This window comes from Temnothorax nylanderi, unplaced genomic scaffold, assembly GCF_030848795.1.
Source record: "Temnothorax nylanderi isolate EJ_2023f unplaced genomic scaffold, tnyl_v1.0 TNYL_tig0660_pilon, whole genome shotgun sequence".
NCBI classification, from domain to species: Eukaryota; Metazoa; Arthropoda; class Insecta; order Hymenoptera; family Formicidae; genus Temnothorax; species Temnothorax nylanderi.
Genome location: NW_027249722.1, coordinates 3,457 through 22,558, shown reverse-complemented (window position 1 = coordinate 22,558; position 19,102 = coordinate 3,457). Strand labels below are relative to the sequence as shown.

General features: G+C 46.4%; 2 protein-coding genes across 2 annotated transcripts; both read right to left on the bottom strand.

Annotated features, from left to right (window-relative positions):
• Window positions 1–317: 317 nt before the first annotated feature.
• LOC139784682 (uncharacterized) lies at window positions 318–2,592 on the bottom strand. The gene is made up of 2 exons (XM_071723876.1): window positions 1,523–2,592; window positions 318–771 (listed from the first exon to the last, which is right to left on the bottom strand). The coding sequence occupies exons 1-2, from the start codon at window positions 2,590–2,592 to the stop codon at window positions 318–320; spliced, it is 1,524 nt and encodes a 507-aa protein (XP_071579977.1).
• Window positions 2,593–2,693: 101 nt separating this feature from the next.
• Window positions 2,694–5,024, bottom strand: LOC139784681 (uncharacterized). Its single transcript, XM_071723874.1, has one exon. The coding sequence runs from the start codon at window positions 5,022–5,024 to the stop codon at window positions 2,694–2,696; it is 2,331 nt and encodes a 776-aa protein (XP_071579975.1).
• Between the last annotated feature and the right edge of the window lie 14,078 nt (window positions 5,025–19,102).

The window sequence follows — 19,102 nt, the reverse complement described above, 5'->3', positions numbered from 1 at the left end:
CGTATCGCGCAAGTATCGGACACGGGCTCGATATCGGAGTCTTCACGTCGTGACTCGTGAAAAGCTCGACACGCTTGAGGATACTGTGTGCGAGTGTCCTCTGGCTCGTAAGACTCGCGACTGTCTCAACTTTTCGCAAAACAATTCTTAGCGCTTTAACGCTCTAATTGGTGAAGCGCTAACGCCACCTTCGGCGAACGCGGACGAGTCCGTTGTATCCTTAACATTACCGCCCGCCTCGAAACCCTCGTTTCGAAACGTTACTGTCTGGCTAAGCGGACGTACAGAGCGCGGTCGCCATGTTTCGAGACGTAGAGTCACGCTTTGCTCGCTCGATCGGCGTCTTCGACGTCGATCGGTAACAGGCAGATCTTGACGACGGGTCGCTTGTACTCGGACGTAGCGGTCTTTATCGTGACCACGCGCACGATGTCGTCGGCGCCCGCGTGACACTGTACAATGCGGCCTAATTCCCACTTACATGGCGATAGCAAGGGGTTTCGCAGCAGCACGAGCCGCCCTACTTTAATCTGTTCCCTATCGGTTTTCCGCCACTTGACCCGTTGCTGCAACGTGTTGACGTAGTCCGTCTGCCACAGCTTCCAGAATCGTTTGGTCATCTGACGGACCACTTGCCAACGCGAAAGCCGATTCTCATTGAGATGGAGTACGGAGGCTTCGGGACTTGCGGTTAGCGCGGCGCCTATCAGGAAATGGCCGGGCGTTAGCGCCTCATAGTCGTCGGCGGAATCGGTTAGCGGCGCGAGAGGTCTGGAATTCAGGCAGGCCACAATGTTGCATAAAACAGTTGCGAACTCTTCGAAGGTGAGCGTGTGCGTGCCCACCACTCTGCGGAGGTGGTGTTTCACGCTTCTGACTCCGGCTTCCCACAGCCCGCCGAAGTGCGGCGCCGCCGGAGGAATGAAATGCCATGAAACGTGATCGAAAGCGGTTCGATTCAGGAAGTTCGGGTCGCGCAGGGCTGACCGAAACGCGGCTTTAAGTTCGCGATCCGCGCCAACGAATGTCGTTCCGTTGTCGGAATATATGGACGCGGGGAGGCCCCGTCGGGCGCAGAAGCGCGAATATGCCCCCAAGAAGGCCGGAGTCGAGTAACCGTTGACGATCTCGAGGTGAACGGCGCGCGTGGCCATGCAAACAAAGATCGCGATGTACGCCTTGTGAGAGGAGATCCCGCGACCGGCGAGCGGGCGGATGTGCATCGGGCCAGCATAGTCGAGCCCGCATGGGAGGGGTGACTCTCACGTGAGGCAGCTGCCCCATGATCGGCGTCGGGATGCGCGCCCTTTCGCGAGCGCACGTTACGCACCGATGAATTACGGCCTTTACCAGGTTTCGGGCGCGCAGGATCCAGAAGTCCCGGCGCAGTGTCGCGAGGGTGAGCTGCGTGCCAGCGTGTAGCGATCTTAGATGCGCGTGCTGGACGAGCAGGGAGGTTAGAGTGTGAGAGGAGAGAATGACAGGATGTTTCGCGGGGAGTGGTAGCGGGGCGTGGGCTAACCGCCCGCCTACGCGAATTAATTTGTCCTCGCCGATGTAGGGATTGAGCGATACAATCGAGCTTTTCGCTGAAAGAGTCTTTTGATTCAAGAGAGCCTCTCGTTCGACGGGTAATTCGTCCTCTTGGATCCTTATGAGCCAAAAGTTTCGCGCCGATCGGCACTCGTCCGCGGACAGAGCGAGCGGGCTCATTCTGTTGACTCTCGCGTCGGCACCACGTGTTCGAGATACGAATCGAAGAATGTACGCGGTGACTCGTATTAATTTCGGCCACGACGAGTAGCGCGTCATTAATTCCCACCGCTCCTTTGGCTTAGCTAGGTGCGTAGTTACGCGAGTATTTTGTTCGAGAGTCGTGTAGCGAGACGACGGCTCACGTGGCGCTGGCCATTCCTCTTTCGGATGGCGCAACCACGAAGGCCCTTGCCACCACAAATGATGGGACGCGAGGTGAACTCCGAGAATGCCGCGAGAGGCACAATCGGCCGGATTGTCATCGGTCGGCACGTGCCGCCAGATGGCGGACGGAATACGCGATTGAATCTCGGAGACTCGATTGGAAACGAATGTCTTCCATCTCGACGGGTGCTGAGTCACCCATGCAAGCACGACTTCAGCGTCCGTCCAGCAAAACATCGGTACGTCGGTTAGTTCGAGCGACGACTGCGCGAATTCCATCAGCCTCGATAGGAGGGCGGCCGCGGATAACTCTAACCGAGGAATGGTTAGCGTCTTGATCGGAGCGACCTTCGATTTGGCGACGAGCAATCTGGTAGTCGTTTCGCCCGAGAGGAAGGTAACGCGAATGAACACCGCAGCCGCGAATGCGGCGGAGGAGGCGTCGCAAAAACCGTGAAGCTCGCAATTCGCGGTGTCAGAGCCGTATTGCACCCAACGGTTTACTTGAAGTCCGTCGATATTCGCCAGGGACGCCCGGATCGTCTCCCACATCGCGAGGAGTTTGTCTGGGATGACGTCGTCCCACTCCGCCCTCTCCTGCCATAGCTTTTGCAAAAGGATCTTCGCGTTTATGGTCACGGGCGTGACCCAACCTAGCGGATCGAAATACATTTTTGTGATGTCCGCTGAGTAAACGTATCGCGGCAGTAACCATCGCAACAGAATGGCGGCTAGATCAGTTTGGAGCTTTTGCCCGGTTAGCAAGTGGTCATTCAGAGACGTGCCGTTGCTTGTCGGAAAACTCTCAATCGTGTGGTGGCACTACTCTCTCGAAGAACCGGGAGATGCGGAATGTACACGCGCTGAGACGACGAGCCTGAGTCGGGCGACGCTTGTTTCAGGTGCCCGAGGCGCTCGTATTCCTCGATAAATGCGCGATATTCCGTCGCTAGGTTTTTGTCGGCGTTTAGTTTGCGTTCGAGGGCTCTCAGCTGTCGCTCGGCCGAACGATATGAATCACCGATCTCGATTGGAGGGCCGGTTTTGAACGGAGGTCGAATTACGTATCGTCCGTCAGGACGGCGCCAATGCGTGGCGAGAAAGTGATCCTCGCACTGCTGGTCCTCCGGGCTTAGCGGAACAGCGCGCGGGATTTCCTCTGTCTCCCAGAAGCGTCGAAGTTCCTCTTCGAGAGACGGGGAACTTGAGCAGTGCTGGGCTCTGATCGTTCGAGGACGCGTGTCTGGGTCAGCCGCGGGACCGGACAGCACCCACCCGAAAACGGTGTTCTGAGCGAGGGGTTGACCGCGGGAGCCCTTTCGAATGCCGTCGAGCAGCAGGTCGCCGTAGAGATCGGCCCCGATAATTAAGTCAATGGGATCCGAATTGGTAAGATCCGGATCGGCGAGCTCGAGGTCGGCAACGTGGCTCCATTCTACGGGCGACGCTTTAGACGACGGAAGGTAGTTTGTCAAACGTTTTATAATGGACGCAGTGGTCGCGAACGCGAGCGACGATTGGCCGAGCGGAGAGAGTTGAATGTCGGCCGCGTATCGACATGTTCCGGCGTCGACGCCTCCTATCGCAGAGATCGAGATGGGCATTTTCACGCGTCGCGCTCTTAAACGTTGTGTCAATCGTTCCGTCATGAACGTCATCTCCGATCCCTGATCCAGCAGTGCGCGAACGACGCGCACACGACCGTTCGGTTGGTCGGATGGGAGGCTGACCCCCACTCTAGCCGTCGCGAGTAGCACGGGAGACATCGACGACACATTCGCGCTTGAGAGCAGAGCTGTTATCGGTGCGGCATCGGGAGCCGCCGCGGAGACGGGCGAATTACCCGTGGCGATAGTATTGTCCGCGGTAGAAGCCTCCGAGTCGACGTGTAGCATTGAATGATGCTTCTTGTGACAGGTACGACAGGAATACTTGCTCGAGCATGATTGCACGGCGTGTTTCGCGCTTAAGCAGTTCACGCACCGATTGGCCTTTTTGACTGCGTCAAGTCGCTGACTCGGAGTTTTCTTTATAAACACCTGACATTTATTTATAAAGTGAGACGCCTTACAGAGCGGACACGAGACCGGAGACAATCCCGAGGCCGTAGCGCTTGTCACCTTCGCCTGGCGCGTTTCTTTTGGAACGCCCGCGGGGTTTAATTCCTCGAGCGCGCGAGCACGAGCATCGAGGAATCGGTCGAGCTCGTCGTAGGTCGGAATCCGCGCGTCGTCCCCACCCCTCAATTTCCACGCCTTCCGAGTGGCGGGATCGATTTTCTGCGTGACGCTATGCACGAGCATGTCGCTGAGGATATCGGTTTCGGATCGACTTAGGTTCTTAAGCGACGCGATAGCCCGAGCTGCCCTATCCCGCAAGTCATTTAACTCGCACGCTGACTCTCGGGACACGCTTGGCAGGTTGTACAGCGCGGATACGTGCATCTCGACTAAGCGGCGCTTATTCTCGTACCGCGACACAAGCGTTTTCCACGCGATTTCAAAGTTGTCCGCGGTTATCGGAATGCTTCGTATAGACTCGAGCTCTCGCCCGGTAAGGCTAGACGATAAGAAATGCATTCGAGTAAACACGGAAAGTTCGGGATTATCTTTGATGAGAGACGTGAAGCGATCGCGGAACGTCTCCCACTCCTCGTACTTTCCTGAAAACGGCGGAATGTTGATGGGTGGCAGGTGAGACAGCGAGAATGACGAGGCCGATGACCCATGACTGCATGCTGCTCCCGGGCCTGGATTGCTTGCCATGTGCTGCGGTGGGGGCGCGAGTTCCTCCAGCTGTTCGGCCATGTAATCCAACGTCGACAGATGAATCTCCTCGGCTTGATCGAAGAGCCCGTTCTTAAAGTAATCGAGCGCGCTCCGTTTCGCCTCCGGGATCGCTTGCAAGAGAGACGAATGCACGCGAAGACATTGCGACCAAACTTCTTTGGCGCTTGCAATTCGCGCGCGAACCTGTGGTGCGGTGTAATTGTTCCTCCCGATCTTCTTGAAATTGACAAGCGCCCGCGTAATCAAATGCATCAGCGCTTGCTGTTGGGCCAGAAGGTCATTAACGGCTGCGGCGGTTTCTGGAACTGCGGTCATACTGGCGGCTGAAGGGCTGCACTTGAAATCCCAATCCGGCTCGAAGAACCAAAATATGTTCGGGCGTGCACTGACTTTGCGCGCCGAACGAACTGCCGGGCCCGTTCAAAGAGAACGCGGGATGTCCCTTGCCGTCTCGTTTGTTGTGTGCGCGAAGGTCGCCGTTTGAATTCGGCAACCGTAACTCCTGTTCCGACTCACAACCGAAAATTGAAGGCGAAGACGTTTCAATCACCAGGTTAAACAATCAAGGCGTTTATTAACAAAATAACAGTCCACAATATAATGCTCCAATACACATGAATGTCTAGGTGGAAGAAACCCACCAACGTCGAGGCCGTTCGCTTGAAAAGCGAGCGCCCCAACGGAGTAGCCGAAGTTGTCCGCTCACGTGTCGTGCAGGATGCACTTGACGCAATTGCGCGCGGCGATCTGACTCGTTCGCGGGAGGCGGAGGTGGCTTGCGTGGAGTCGCGTATCGCGCAAGTATCGGACACGGGCTCGATATCGGAGTCTTCACGTCGTGACTCGTGAAAAGCTCGACACGCTTGAGGATACTGTGTGCGAGTGTCCTCTGGCTCGTAAGACTCGCGACTGTCTCAACTTTTCGCAAAACAATTCTTAGCGCTTTAACGCTCTAATTGGTGAAGCGCTAACGCGTGGGGCGAGCCACCTTCGGCGAACGCGGACGAGTCCGTTGTATCCTTAACACATTCTATATAATGGCAATGTTATTATATCCCAGACAGCACAGGATATCCTATGGATGCGGTCTGCGGGTGGGGCTGGGTGGGATTTTGTCCTGTCTGGGTGCCTCTCCCCGGGCCGCTGGGGGGGACGGGGGCTGCTGCTGCGCGGCGGCTTCCCTCCCCCCTCCAGATATCCGCGCGGGACCTAGTCCGCCGGGGTACGGTGGGGGGGGGCTAATGCCCTTTCCTGTGCCCTCCGGCGGGGGTCTCGCGCGGGGGAGGAGACGGGATGCGCTGGGGGTTGTCCTCCGTCCTCCGGTTCCTTGGCCCGCGGGGGGGGGAATGGTGGGGGGGCTAATGCCTTTCCCGTGCCCTGTCCTCTCGCGGGGGTTGGGGCCGGGGGTTGTGGGGGTCTGGCCCCTGGCGTATGCCCGTCGACGCCGACGGGGTTGGCGACGCGGCGTGGCCTGGGGGGGCTTGGGTGGATTCCCTACGGGGTGTTCACCACGGGTGCTCCCTCGGGTCGCGGAGGGTGTGGGCTGGGGTCTGGGGGTGGCGAGAAACGCTCCTGAGCCTTGGCCCCGCCTGCCCTCTACGGGAGGGCGCGAGGGGGGAGGGAGCCCGCCACCTAGGTGGCGATCACTCCTCCCCTCTCTCGCCCGGGGGGCGGGTGCGCGGGCTGGAAACCGCGTGCCCGCTGCGGGTCGTTCTCCCCCTAGCGGGGGGGGGCCCCGCAACTCCGGAAAGGGGGGTGGCGGACTGGGGGTAGTCCCCTCTAGCCCGCCACAAAATTAGATGCCGTTAGGCAGGGGAGGGGGACGGGTGACTGGTTGCCGGGAAACCGACGCTCCCCGACCTCGTCTCTCTCCCTCGGGTAGGATTCTGGCAGGGGGGGCCCATGGACGACATGCATAAGCGATTCCCGGGGCTCCCCTCTTAAACTGCCGAGAGGGACTCATGGAGGTTTTAGCCGGTAGACTACGCGCTGACGCGTGTAGAATCCGGCACGTCCCCGCTCCTTCCAGGGGGCGGGGGGTCTTCCCCCCGACTATAAGGGGTCACGATTGGCCTACGGGCCATGACTGGTTGCCGCTGCGGCGTAACTTCCCCGATTGCGCCCGGTGATTGAAGATTTCCTCCATGTAAAAAAAAAAGGATATCCTATGGATGTCCGTTTTATGTCCATTTTTTGTCGGGATGTCCATGGACCTTATAAAGATATCCATAGAATATACATGTGTGGACACTGTAGGAATATCCCAAAATGGACAAGTTTGTATATTCATATGCTATCCTTCTATGCCAACGCCATCTGCATGTAATTCCGATCCTGATCTCTTTCTGTTTCCTTCTATGGCCGGGCAGGCCGGGATCTCATGTCGATCACGTCGAAAATTATACGTTATTCTATTTATATCAAAGGTAATCCTTTTTCTTCTTTTACATCTAAAAATCGTATTGTGTGCCATTAGCTTTATATCATTATAATGATATATAAGAGTTAGATCCTTTTAACCTATTAAAATTTATATATGTGCAGTTTCCACAATCAAGATCGAATAACCTCAATCATGGCATGAAACAATTAATTACTATTTATGTTTACACGAGCGTTACTTCTGTAGTAATTTACGATAATTTCTCTGCGTAAACGGGGTTTTGTAGTAAACTTATAATTCACTTCGGGTAAATGAGTAAATTACTACAGAAGTAACGCTATCACGTTATCTAACCTAACCTAAACGTAGTAAATTTCGCAGTTCAGTTAGAAATATTTTGTACTACAACATCTGCGTTGCTCTCTTGCTGAACAACATTAAATATACATTAAAATGCATAAGTAAATTTTTATATGTATTGTCGGTGCTTTATACAGGGTATCTCTAAAGTCTGACCCAGCGCCCTGGATCTCGAAAATGGCTTTAGATATGGAAAAATGTTTCAGATAAGAGTTGTAGGATATAAAGGGGGGCAGATGATGAAAATATGGACTTGACCTCAAATGACCTTTTCAAGGCCAAGTCAATGTGATCAAAGTTTTTTTAAATGGAACCCCCATTTTTTATTACATATTCTTATAACCCTTGTCGAGTCGTTTTCAAAACACTATAATGAAGCTCTCTTTCATTAAGGACTTCCTGAGATATTTTAAATTTTGTTATGCTACTATTAATATAAAATATGAAATATCTCGTAAAATATTCATTTTTCGATAACTTTACCTTAATATTTTTTTACATAGAATAATGAAAAAAATCGAATAATAATATTAATTTTTACATTTTGCAATATTGCAAAATTAAATATTTCTACAAAATACAATCAAATAATTTTTTTACAAAAATCAATTCCTTTTCTTATTCTGCGTATAAAAATATAAAGTTATCGAAAAGTGAATACTTTACGAGATATTTCATATTTTATATTAAAAATATTATAACAAAATTTAAAATATCTCAAGAAATTCTTAATAAAAGAGAGCTTTATTTTAGTGTTTTGAAAACGTCTTGACAAGGGCAAGAATATGCAATAAAAAATGGGATATTCTATTTATGAAAACATGGATCACATTGACCTGGCCTTGAAAAAATCGCTCAAAGTCAATTCCATATTTTTATCATCTGTCCCCTTTAATATCCTACAACTTTTATCTAAAACATTTTTCCATATCTAAAGCTGTTCCTGATGTCCAGGGGGCTGGATCAGACTTTAGAGATACCCTGTATAATAACTATAACTATAGTTATATTTCAAATATATAATTATGTCTATATTATGTTTTTTTCTATTTAGAAAGTGCTCTACTGTGTAAAGCAGCGGAAAATTGAAAAGAAGTTGAGCAAGCCATTAAAATTTGGCTGAGACGTGCAAAAGAAAGGGCAAGGAAAAAAACAAAATAAAAAAAAACATATTCTTTATTGTAAACATTTGCATTTGCACATGCAATTTGTGAATTTATTTCATTTTTGCTTATTTTGAATTAATTTTGTTTTTAAGCAATGCAAAAGTGTGAATTTGGAGTAAAATTTCTAGAAAATCTGAGAATTTTTTTTACAAAAATTGAGTAAACACCCTTATTGAAATTTCAATATTAGTTTTTATAACTATTTTGTACAAATTGCTGTTTTCTTTAATTAATTTGCAATACGCGTGTGCAATACGTTTAACAATACGTGTATGTGGGTGTGGCTACATACATATATACATACATACATGTATATATTTTATATAATTTTTAAAATATATTATTTTAAAATATTTATACATTTAATTGTTTTTACCCTTTTAATGTAAATTACAATTCTGGATGTTTCCTTTTATCATGTCCATAGGACGTCCATCGGATATCCTGTGGACATGTTTTAGGGATATAAGTATTAGGGACTTGAATAAGTCCACCAATTTCATAAACAGATATACTATGGACGTCCATAAAATGTCCAATGGACGTTAAACGGATGGCCTATGGACAACCTCAATATCCTTAAAGGACGTCTTATGGATGTCCATCGGATATCCGTGTGCTGTCTGGGATATTTGACAGGCAAATCAAAATAGCTTTGAATCGATATCGAAATGATGAAATATCGATGTCTTAACAGAAAATACATAATTTGCCTGTTTACAGTCTGGCGCGATGAATGTATGTCACAAATAATCTCTTCTTTTAAAAAATGTCATATAGCACAAACATCGAAATAAGCTTCAAATTTCGAGCATTATTTCGATATGATGTAATATCGATGATTTCAACGTCAATTAGACGTCGATTCGATGGGTCATTTCTCGCTGGGTAGAGCCTAAGTCAAATTTTTTAAATGAAAACCCCTATTTTTTATTGTACTATCTTTCTCTATTAATTAATTTGAACAACTTTTGTTTGAAAAATTCTTTTATTTGCCTAATACTTTTTGAGATATTCAAGGAAAACTTGGTAACTTTTGCAATATTTAGCTTATGATATATTGATAATTGTTTGCCAGAGGAAAAAGTGGTATAGAGGATTTTTTGACTTGATTTTGTCTTAAGAATATGCTGTTGCAATAGCACTCTAATTTTTTTAAATATTTGTAAACGCTCCAAGAAGATGCATACACAAATATTTAAAAAAAATTGGAGTATACTATTGCAACAGCACATTTTTGAAATAAAATTAAGTTAAAAAGTCCTCTGTACCACTTTTTTCTCTGGCAAACAATCATCAAGATATCACAAGCTAAATATATATTGAAAAAGTTACCAAGTTTTCCTTGAATATCTCAAAAAAGTATTATATATTATATAAAAGTATTATCTAGAAAAATGGTACAATAAAAAATAGGGGTTTTCATTTAAAAAATTTGACTTAGGCCCTATTAGGCTCAATACAGGCCCTGGATCCAAAATCCAATAAGATCGTCTATTGGTCCTCTTCAAACCTTTCAACTTTTATCTGAAACACTTTTCCAATAAACCAAGCCGTCAATTGACACTTAACGAAAATTAACACAATAACATTTAAACGACACCCAACGATAAAGGGATCATGGCGACACTGATTAAATCGACATAGAACATTAAAGGTTAACACTCTGTTAACACCAAACCAACATCCAACGATGAGGATCAATCTCCAACCTACACTAAACATTGACGCTTAATTTCCAACCTACACTTATCATTGAGAATAAACTCCCAATAAACACTCATCATTGAGAATTAAACCCACAATTTGCCTAAACCTTAATGGTCAACACTCAATCTACACCTAAATTTAAGTGTTGACCCTTAACTTTGATGACAAACACTAAACTTACGCCCAAATTTGAGTGTTAACTCTCAATTTGGGTGTTAACCATCAAAGTTGAGTGTACTTTTTCATAAGGGTATATTAGTAATTTAAATACTCGAAATAAGTAATTAATCTAGTAATTCATTAGTGATAAATTGGTGAATTTCTATAAGGGAAGATTGAAGGACAAGCAGATATTCTTATTACCACAGAACACTTGGCTATTTTCTTGATAATTGGCAGAGACAAATTGTTGGAGGACACTGAAAGGGGAAAAATAAAAATAAAAATGATAAAAATTATGGTGACCCAGGCCCCTTAAGCTGTGTTTAAAGAGCAATTAGAAAAGGAAAGAGATTGTGTAATAGTCGACATCTGTGGTAGTAGTTGGTGTGTTAAATATAGTACGGTGGAGCTGTCACAGATGGCGGCAGTGGTACCGTTACTGTAGGAATTTACTATCACGGAAAGCCGAATTCAGACTTCCGTGTGTCGGCCTACTTCCGACGTGTACGATGGGAAGAATCAGGAATTGATTACGCACTCGAGTACTGATAAAAATATTGCCTTTTATTGCGAGCCACGCGTAACAGCTACTATATATCTTTCTTAACTCTAACGGTCTCTAACCAGTCCCGCCAACTCTCGCGAGAGGGCAAAAAGCTAGGGGAGGGGAGACAGAGGTACCGCTCCCTACATTACCAATTTCATCTGCGAGATTATGTATTCATGCGCGCGCGGCGCAGACCGCGTCGCGACCCTGCGACTGATCACGCAGCGAAGGCGTGATACGGCGCATGCGCGAGTGTGCCGGTACGTGCGTGCGGCTTGACAAGCGAGCATTCGTTCGTTGTTCGTCGGTCGTCACTGATCTATCGTGAGTCGTGCTCAATTACTACCTTTCTTTCTTGCGAAACGAGTCGTTCGATTGAGTTGAGAATTGAGATACGTGATTGTAATCATTCCGGTATTTGAGTTACTGTACAAAAACCGAGAGTTATCAGTATAGTCGACCAAGGCTGTTGCGGTGTTGCTGAGAGGATCGACAACCACGGTCCGAGCTACGTAAAACGAAGGACGATCGTCGCCATTACGACGTCGTTACCCGAACAAGGGACGATACCGCCATTTTGGAACATTCGAGAATGCCCTTTCGGGCTTGGTCAATGCGACCATCTTTTCACGGATTATATGCAATATACGAGGAAGGCCTCAGCTTACAGGTAACTTCCTTCGATCTCTGCTAAATCATCGATCATCTCAGAGTGTGCGCTAGATATTCGTCTAGCGTAAGATAGTGGACTTACGGTCCTTTCATCGTTTCGATCCTTGGTTTCAGAGTTCGCGAGAGAACGTTGCTAGGAATACTTCCTCAACAAACGAGAAGTCGTGGACTGTTTAAATCCAAGCTACATTTTTCTGCAAGACTGAGCTCAGTATAATTATTTCTCTTTATCTTTTCTTGTGGTTGCAACCCGAGCAAATAGTTAATGATCTGTTCTGTAAATATCTTAAAGTCACATTGTCGAGATTGATTACTAAAAGAGAAACGTAATTACGACTTGAATCCTGCGTTACACTTGCGTTTATTGTGGTTCAAAACCGCTACTATTGATACTTCTTGCGTTGATAAGATAAAACTTATTATCTATGTAATATTAATTATTACTTGACTGAATTATCTCTTCATTTTTAACTGAGTTCGATTATTACACGCTCTATTACTTATTGGATATTATTCTTTTATTGCCTGAATTAATGTGTCAATTAATATATGAAAGTTGTAACGATGCACCCCTACGCAAGCATCGTTCCCGGCTACCACCCACCGGATGCCGCCCGACCGATCCTCCGTCGGGCGAGGACAGGGCGCGGTGCGTCCACACTATTTTTAAACGCTCTCAGACGCACCGTGTGCGCGGGCAAAACGCCGCACCGGTGCCTTCTCGCGCGGCGCCGACAAGCGCCGGAGGGAGCCAATCCGCGCCGAAGGCGAGCGCGCGTAAGCGTACCCCCGCGCGGCTTGCCTGAAGATTGGCCTCCCTCCTACCGAACCCGTCGCGCCGGGATATATAAACCGGCGCTCCGGCAAGAAGACTTCACTTCGTCTCCGCTACAGCATTCCGCTGCTCCCGAGGAAGCCTACCGACCGACTTCTAGGGCGACACACAAAACGGGGTTCAGAGCTTTGCGCCTCGACCGAGCACTCTCGGGTGTCCCCGACTTCCCGCAAACGTAACTTCCGACGGCCACGGTTCAGCGGGGTCGAGCACGCTCGTCGATTAGATCTCAATAAAAGAAAGGAACGTCCGAAGGACCGAGCACTCGCACTTAACACACACACCAGACAGATAAAAGTGTGTTGAATCAATGATTTTTGCTGCCATAGCTACTCGTGAAGGAAACCGAAGAAGATCGAGACTCGCGCGATCGTACTAATCTCATGAAAACTTCGTATGCATTACATTCGACTTCTCGATATACATCTCGAATACTCGACTCTCTCTCAGTATTTTTTAAACACAAGAAAAACTGACGCGCATGAAATTCCCGAAACAATCATCGGTAAATATGCAGAATTGTGGCTTCCTCACCGATTTCGTTAAACTTAGGCTTAATCGACGCGTTTTTGCGTGAAACGAAAGAATCTGACAGAAAAAAGTGTCGCTCTGCCCCGCGAAGCGAGATATTAACAGTTAAAGTTGACGACTATCAGGTTATGAGACCTGTCATACCGACGAGATGTAGCGACTACGAACATGCCCTGTGGCCATATGCGCATGCTCAGTGGCCGCACGCGCATGCAAGAGGTCACGTGACAACTGTTTGGTCGGTAAGTCAGAAGTGTAATATAATTCGAAATGATATTCTTTCGGCGTATAGATTAGTGACGCGCTTTAAAAGTATTTAAGTGTTTAAAGCGCGTCAACTAACCTATGTAGGTTAGTGACGCGATTTAAAAGTATTTAAGTGTTTAACCCTTAGGAAAATTTACTTAAAGTTTTTTAAAGTTACTTAAAGTATTATAAAGTATTATAAAGTATACTAGCCGTAATAATAGTATACTAATAGTATAATAGTAGACTAATAGTATACTGACAGCCGAGCGTAAAGTTTTCTTTAAGTTATTAACCTTAATAAAAACTTTATAAGCAAGTCGCAAATATACTTTAAATTTACTTTTAACAAACGTAATACTTATAAATATACTTTAACTTTACTTTTTATAAAGGTAATACTTAAAGCTGATTTTAACTTATGCGTGTTGTTTCAACAGTATACTTAAAAAGACAAGTTCCCTTTTTCACCACACTTGCACCACACGAGACATTAAGAAATATTATATCATATATCCAATTCAAAATTTTATTACTCTTTTTAAACTGAATTTGTTTCTTAAGATGATTTTTGGAAAATTATATATTAGCGCTGGTTATGACATATGTAGACTATATATAACACTTACATCAAATTAAGAAGTAGTCTACCACGTAAGGCAGTTGGCTCACGATCCAGAGGTCCCGAGTTCGAATCCCACCAAGGTAAGTGTGTTTTTCAAATACGAGAAAATATTTATAATCATAGACTGCATCTTAAGAAACAAATTTAGTTATAAAATAGTAATAAAATTTCGAAATAAATAATTTTTTTTTATTCCGGGTGAATATCGGAAATCAGTGTCCTCTAGTATTAAGAGGACTGTAATCTTAAGTCTAGTGTCTTATGGTTAGAGGATATTCCTCTAGATTTTAAAATATCTTCTTGAGACCGTATTTCAGAGGAAAATCCTCTAAAATCAAGCGGGAGCCATTAAATGACAGAATATTTTTTTTGGGGTGATTAATAGTAATTGCATGAGTTAACTTAAAGTAACCTTTAAAGTATATTATAGAAATACTTAAATTTTGGTTCGAAATCACTTCTAGTTTATCAATAGTTTATCAATAGTAATTTCTTTGGTAAACTTTCTAGTTTATTTTACGTTTTTTTAAGTAAATTTTCCTAAGGGAAAGCACGTCACTAAAACCTAAACAGGGCGCACATGTGTGTGCCTTGCTTTAACGAAAATCACAACTTCTATAAAGCAGGGCATACATACACACGTGTGTGTGCCCTGCTTTAACGAAAATCACTATTTCTATAAAGCAGGGCATACATACACACGTGTGTGCATGTGCCCTGCTTTAATGAAAATCACAACTTCTATAAAGCAGGGCATACACACGTGTGTGTGTGTGCCCTGCTTTAATGAAAATCACAACTTCTATAAAGCAGGGCATACACACGTGTGTGTGTGCCCTGCTTTAACGAAAATCATTAAACAGTTAAATACTTTTAAAGCGTGTCACTAATCTACATAGGTTAGTTGACGCGCTTTAAACACTTAAATACTTTTAAAGCGCGTCACTAATCTATACGCCGAAAGAATATCATTTTGAATTATGTTACACTTCTGACTTACCAACCAAACAGTTGTCACGTGACCTCTTACATGCGCGTGCGGCCACTGAACATGCGCATATGGCCACAGGGCTTGTTCGTAGTCGCTACATCTCGTCGGTATGACAGGTCTCATAACCTGATAGTCGTCAACTTTAACTGTTAATATCTCGCTTCGCGGGGCAGAGCGACACTTTTTTCTGCCAGATTCTTTCGTTTCACGCAAAAAACGCGTCGATGAAGCCTAAGTTTAACGAAATCGGTGAGGAAGCCACAATTCTGCATATTTACCCAATCATCAAGCAAATTGACAGCGTCGCTCGATCTCATCCATACAGACGTTTGTGGACCGATGCAGACAGTATCACCAAGCGGGATGCGTTATGTGCTCACATTTATCGACGACTTTACCAGGTATACAGTAATTTACTTGATTAAACAGAAGTCAGAGGTTGAAATCAAGCTGAAGGAGTATATAGAAATGGTGAAGACTATGTTTGGGCGTAAACCTAAACTGATCAGGTCGGATTGAGGAGGAGAGTACGTCGGGAAACGGGTTATCGGAATGCTGAAAAGCGAAGGAATCCGAATGCAGTATACAGCGCCGTACACGCCACAGCAGAACGGTGTGGCGGAACGGAAAAACCGGACGCTTATCAAGATGGCGAGGTGTATGCTTCTTGAGGCCGGGCTGCCATACAGTTTTTGGGCAGAGGCGGTGAACACAGCTAATTATATCCAGAATCGTTCACCTTCCCGGGCAGTTGACCGGGTTCTTCGCAGAACACCGCATGAACTGTGGACTGGGAGCAAGCCAGGCACGAAACATCTTGCAATTTTTGGAATTAAATGTTTTGTTCACATACCCTCAGAGAAGCGATGCAAATTGGAAACGTGACGGCACCAATGATCTTCGTTGACTATGACGAGCACTCCAAGGCGTACAGGTGCTACGATCCGCTTCGAAAGAAGATGGTCATCAGTCGGGACGTGCGCTTTACTAGCAGAATGTATTCAGCATCAAGGGTTGACATCGATTTATCCGAAGGGCAAACAATTTTAGAGGACAAGTCAGCCAGCATCGAGACACCTAAACAAGCAAGATCCAGAACCAGTAATCGTTCAGGAGGAGTGGAACGATATTCGTGAGTGGAACACCGATTCGGAGTACGAATCAGCGGATGAGCAAATAGAACAATCGGATGATGAGGAAGGTGAAGCAGAGCAGCAACAACAGGTACGCGTCTCACAGCGCGTAAATAAGGGCGTCCCTCCTCGTCGCTTTATTAAAAAAATCAATGCAGTAAGCACTCAAGTAGCAGAACCAAAGACGTTGATCGAGGTCATGGCTAGCGAACAGAAGGCCGAATGGATCAAGGCCATGGACAGCGAGATGAACTCGCTGATGAAGAATGGGACCTGGGAGCTGTGCGAGCTGCCAAGCGATCGAAAGCCAGTAGGATGCAAGTGGATCTTCAAGTTGAAGACAAATGCGGATGGGAGCATCAAATGTTTTAAGGCGCGGTTAGTCGCCCAAGAATTCTCGCAAAAATATGGGACAGACTACGATCAGGTGTTCGCTCCCGTGGTGAAGCAAACAACATTCCGAATTTTCTTGACTATTGCGGCGGAACAGGGCATGCCGGTGTTTCACTGGGATGCAAAAACGACTTTTCTTAATGGAAGACTGAAAGAAAAGATCTATATGAAACAACCGCCAGGATATGAGCGAGAAGGCGAATTGGATCTTGTCTGCTTACTCAAGAGAAGCATATACGGACTTAAGCGGGCAGCTAGATCGTGGAATGAAGCGATTCATGACGCACTGGAGATCGGGTTCATTCAAGGCAATGCGGATCCGTGCATGTATTCAGCGAAGCTGAGCGACGAGTGGTGCTTTATACTCATTTATGTGGATGATTTGGTCATTGCAAATTGCAAGTAAGGAGCTTCAAGTGATCGAATCAGTGAGGGAAGCGCTCTTCGGAATTCGAGATGCAGGACCTTGGCGACATCCGGTACTATTTGGGATTGGAGATTGATAAGAATCAGGAAAGATATTATCGAATCTGTCAGACGAACTACATTCATCAAGTAGCATCATTGTTTGGGTTGAATAAAGTCAAGGCATCAAACGTGCCAATTGACCCGAACTACGACAAATCAAAGGACAAAACGGAGGTTTTTCTCAACAACGCAAACTATCAACGTCTGATTGGGTGTCTGCTTTACATTTCGGTGTGCACTCGACCGGACATATCAGCGAGCGTGTCAATCCTGGCACAAAAGGTCAGTAGACCAACGCAACGTGACTGGAACGAATTGAAGCGAGTTGTCAAATATCTGGTTGGCAGTTCTAAATTAAAGCTGACGTTGGGCAAGGTAGCAAACAAGGAGTTTGTTTTCGGTTACGCAGATGCAAATTGGGCTAAAAGCAAGGCAGACCGGAAAGCAAACAGTGGCTACATATTTCTGGTCAATGGTGGAGTCGTGAGCTGGGCATGTCGGAAGCAGACGTGTGTGGCTCTATCAACAACCGAGGCGGAATTCGTTGCTCTGTCCAGTGCTTGTCAGGAGGCTTTATGGCTACATCGAATTTTAGATGACATGAAGCATCCAGTTGGAGGAGCAATCACTATCTGCGAGGACAACCAGAGCTGTCTCAAACTCATTGAGGAAGAGAAGCTGTCAAACCGCACCAAACATATCGATACTAGGTATCATTTTGTGAAGGACTTCGTCAACAAAAGGGACGTGCAATGCAAGTATTGTCCAACAGAGGCTATGCTGGCGGATCTACTCAACAAGTCACTACCAGCACATCGGTTCAAGACATTACGAGAAGGTTGCGGTCTTGTGTGATTGAGGAGGAGTGTTGGATATAACAATCACACAAAGGCGTGGCGCTAGGGTCGCGATCTAGTTAGCGGCTGGATTCGGCAACGGCGTTGTTGTCACTAATTTATTATTGTCTATGGCCGGGTTTTGCATTCTTAGAGTCGAGTTCTTTTTCTATATACTTTTCTTAAGTTCAGTTCAGTTCTGTCTCTGCCGGCTCACGTGCAAGTCGTTACAAGCCAAAATAAACCAAAGTGTTTGTTAACTAAAGTAAACAGACAACAGCATAGATTTTGTTAACCTGTCCCGTTTCAGCACGACTACGTCACGCGAAGGATAAGAGAAGGCTCAATTCAACACATTCTGTGTGCCTCCACTGGACCTTGCCGTGGTAAATGCAGCCAGGAACACAGCATACAGACTGAAGTGTCAGGGAGAATGGAGGAACACAGGTCTGGGACACACAAGGCTTAGCCTCCTCCAGAAACACCCTTTCACTCTAAAACAAGATAGAACCCTAAGGAGATACCAGTTCGTAAAACATTTCAAGATACGAATACCAACTAGAAAAGAATGGACGGATCCGAAAGGAACCAGGGATCCCAATGTAGATCTATGGTTTACTGATGGGTCAGGCATCAACAACCGCTTTGGAGCGGGATTTTACGGGCCGAAAGATGACCATAGGGAGAGTATTCCTGTGCCACTCAACAGTCTTTACGGCTGAGATACTGGCTATCCTGAAGTGCATGGAACACCTCCTAAGCAACAACATAAGGGGAAGGGAGATAAATATCTAGCTCGGACAGCAGGGCAGCTATACTAGCGCTAGCAAAAGCAACTACCGAATCAGCACTGGTTTGAGATTGCATGCTGGCGCTAGAAAGACTAAGTGGACCTAATAAAGTCACCTTGATATGGGTGCCTGGGCATCAAGGAATACCCGGCAATGAAACCGCAGATATACTGGCTAAGAAGGGAGCAAATGAAGCACCATCTGACCAGGTGGCGGGAACACCCTTCGCAGTAGGAAAAGAAGTCATCAAAAGCTGTCTGAAAAAGGAGCATTTGGACAGGTGAGAGACATTGAGAACCTGCCGCCAGGCCAGGATTTTGATGAAAAACAGCAGACCAGGTAGAGCTAAAGAACTACTGGCGCTGAATAAACAAAAACTGAGAGTGGCGGTGGGGCTGCTCACGGGCCACTCCGCCTTACTCAGAGCTCACTTATTCAGTCTCGGACTCGCGGAACAAAAAGAGTGCCACCTATGTGGGGACGAGAAAGAAGACAACGTGCATATACTGTGCCATTGTCCGGCACTTGTATGCAAAAGATACAA

What these genes read in the sequence shown, in the direction of transcription:
- LOC139784682 (XM_071723876.1), bottom strand. Translation starts at nt 2,592, where the DNA reads ATGTATTTCGATCCGCTAGGTTGGGTCACGCCCGTGACCATAAACGCG. An exon ending in TTAATTCGCGTAGGCGGGCG is followed by an intron (nt 772 to 1,522) that starts GTTAGCCCACGC and finishes CCTGAATTCCAG; the next exon opens with ACCTCTCGCGCCGCTAACCG.
- LOC139784681 (XM_071723874.1), bottom strand. Translation starts at nt 5,024, where the DNA reads ATGACCGCAGTTCCAGAAACCGCCGCAGCCGTTAATGACCTTCTGGCC.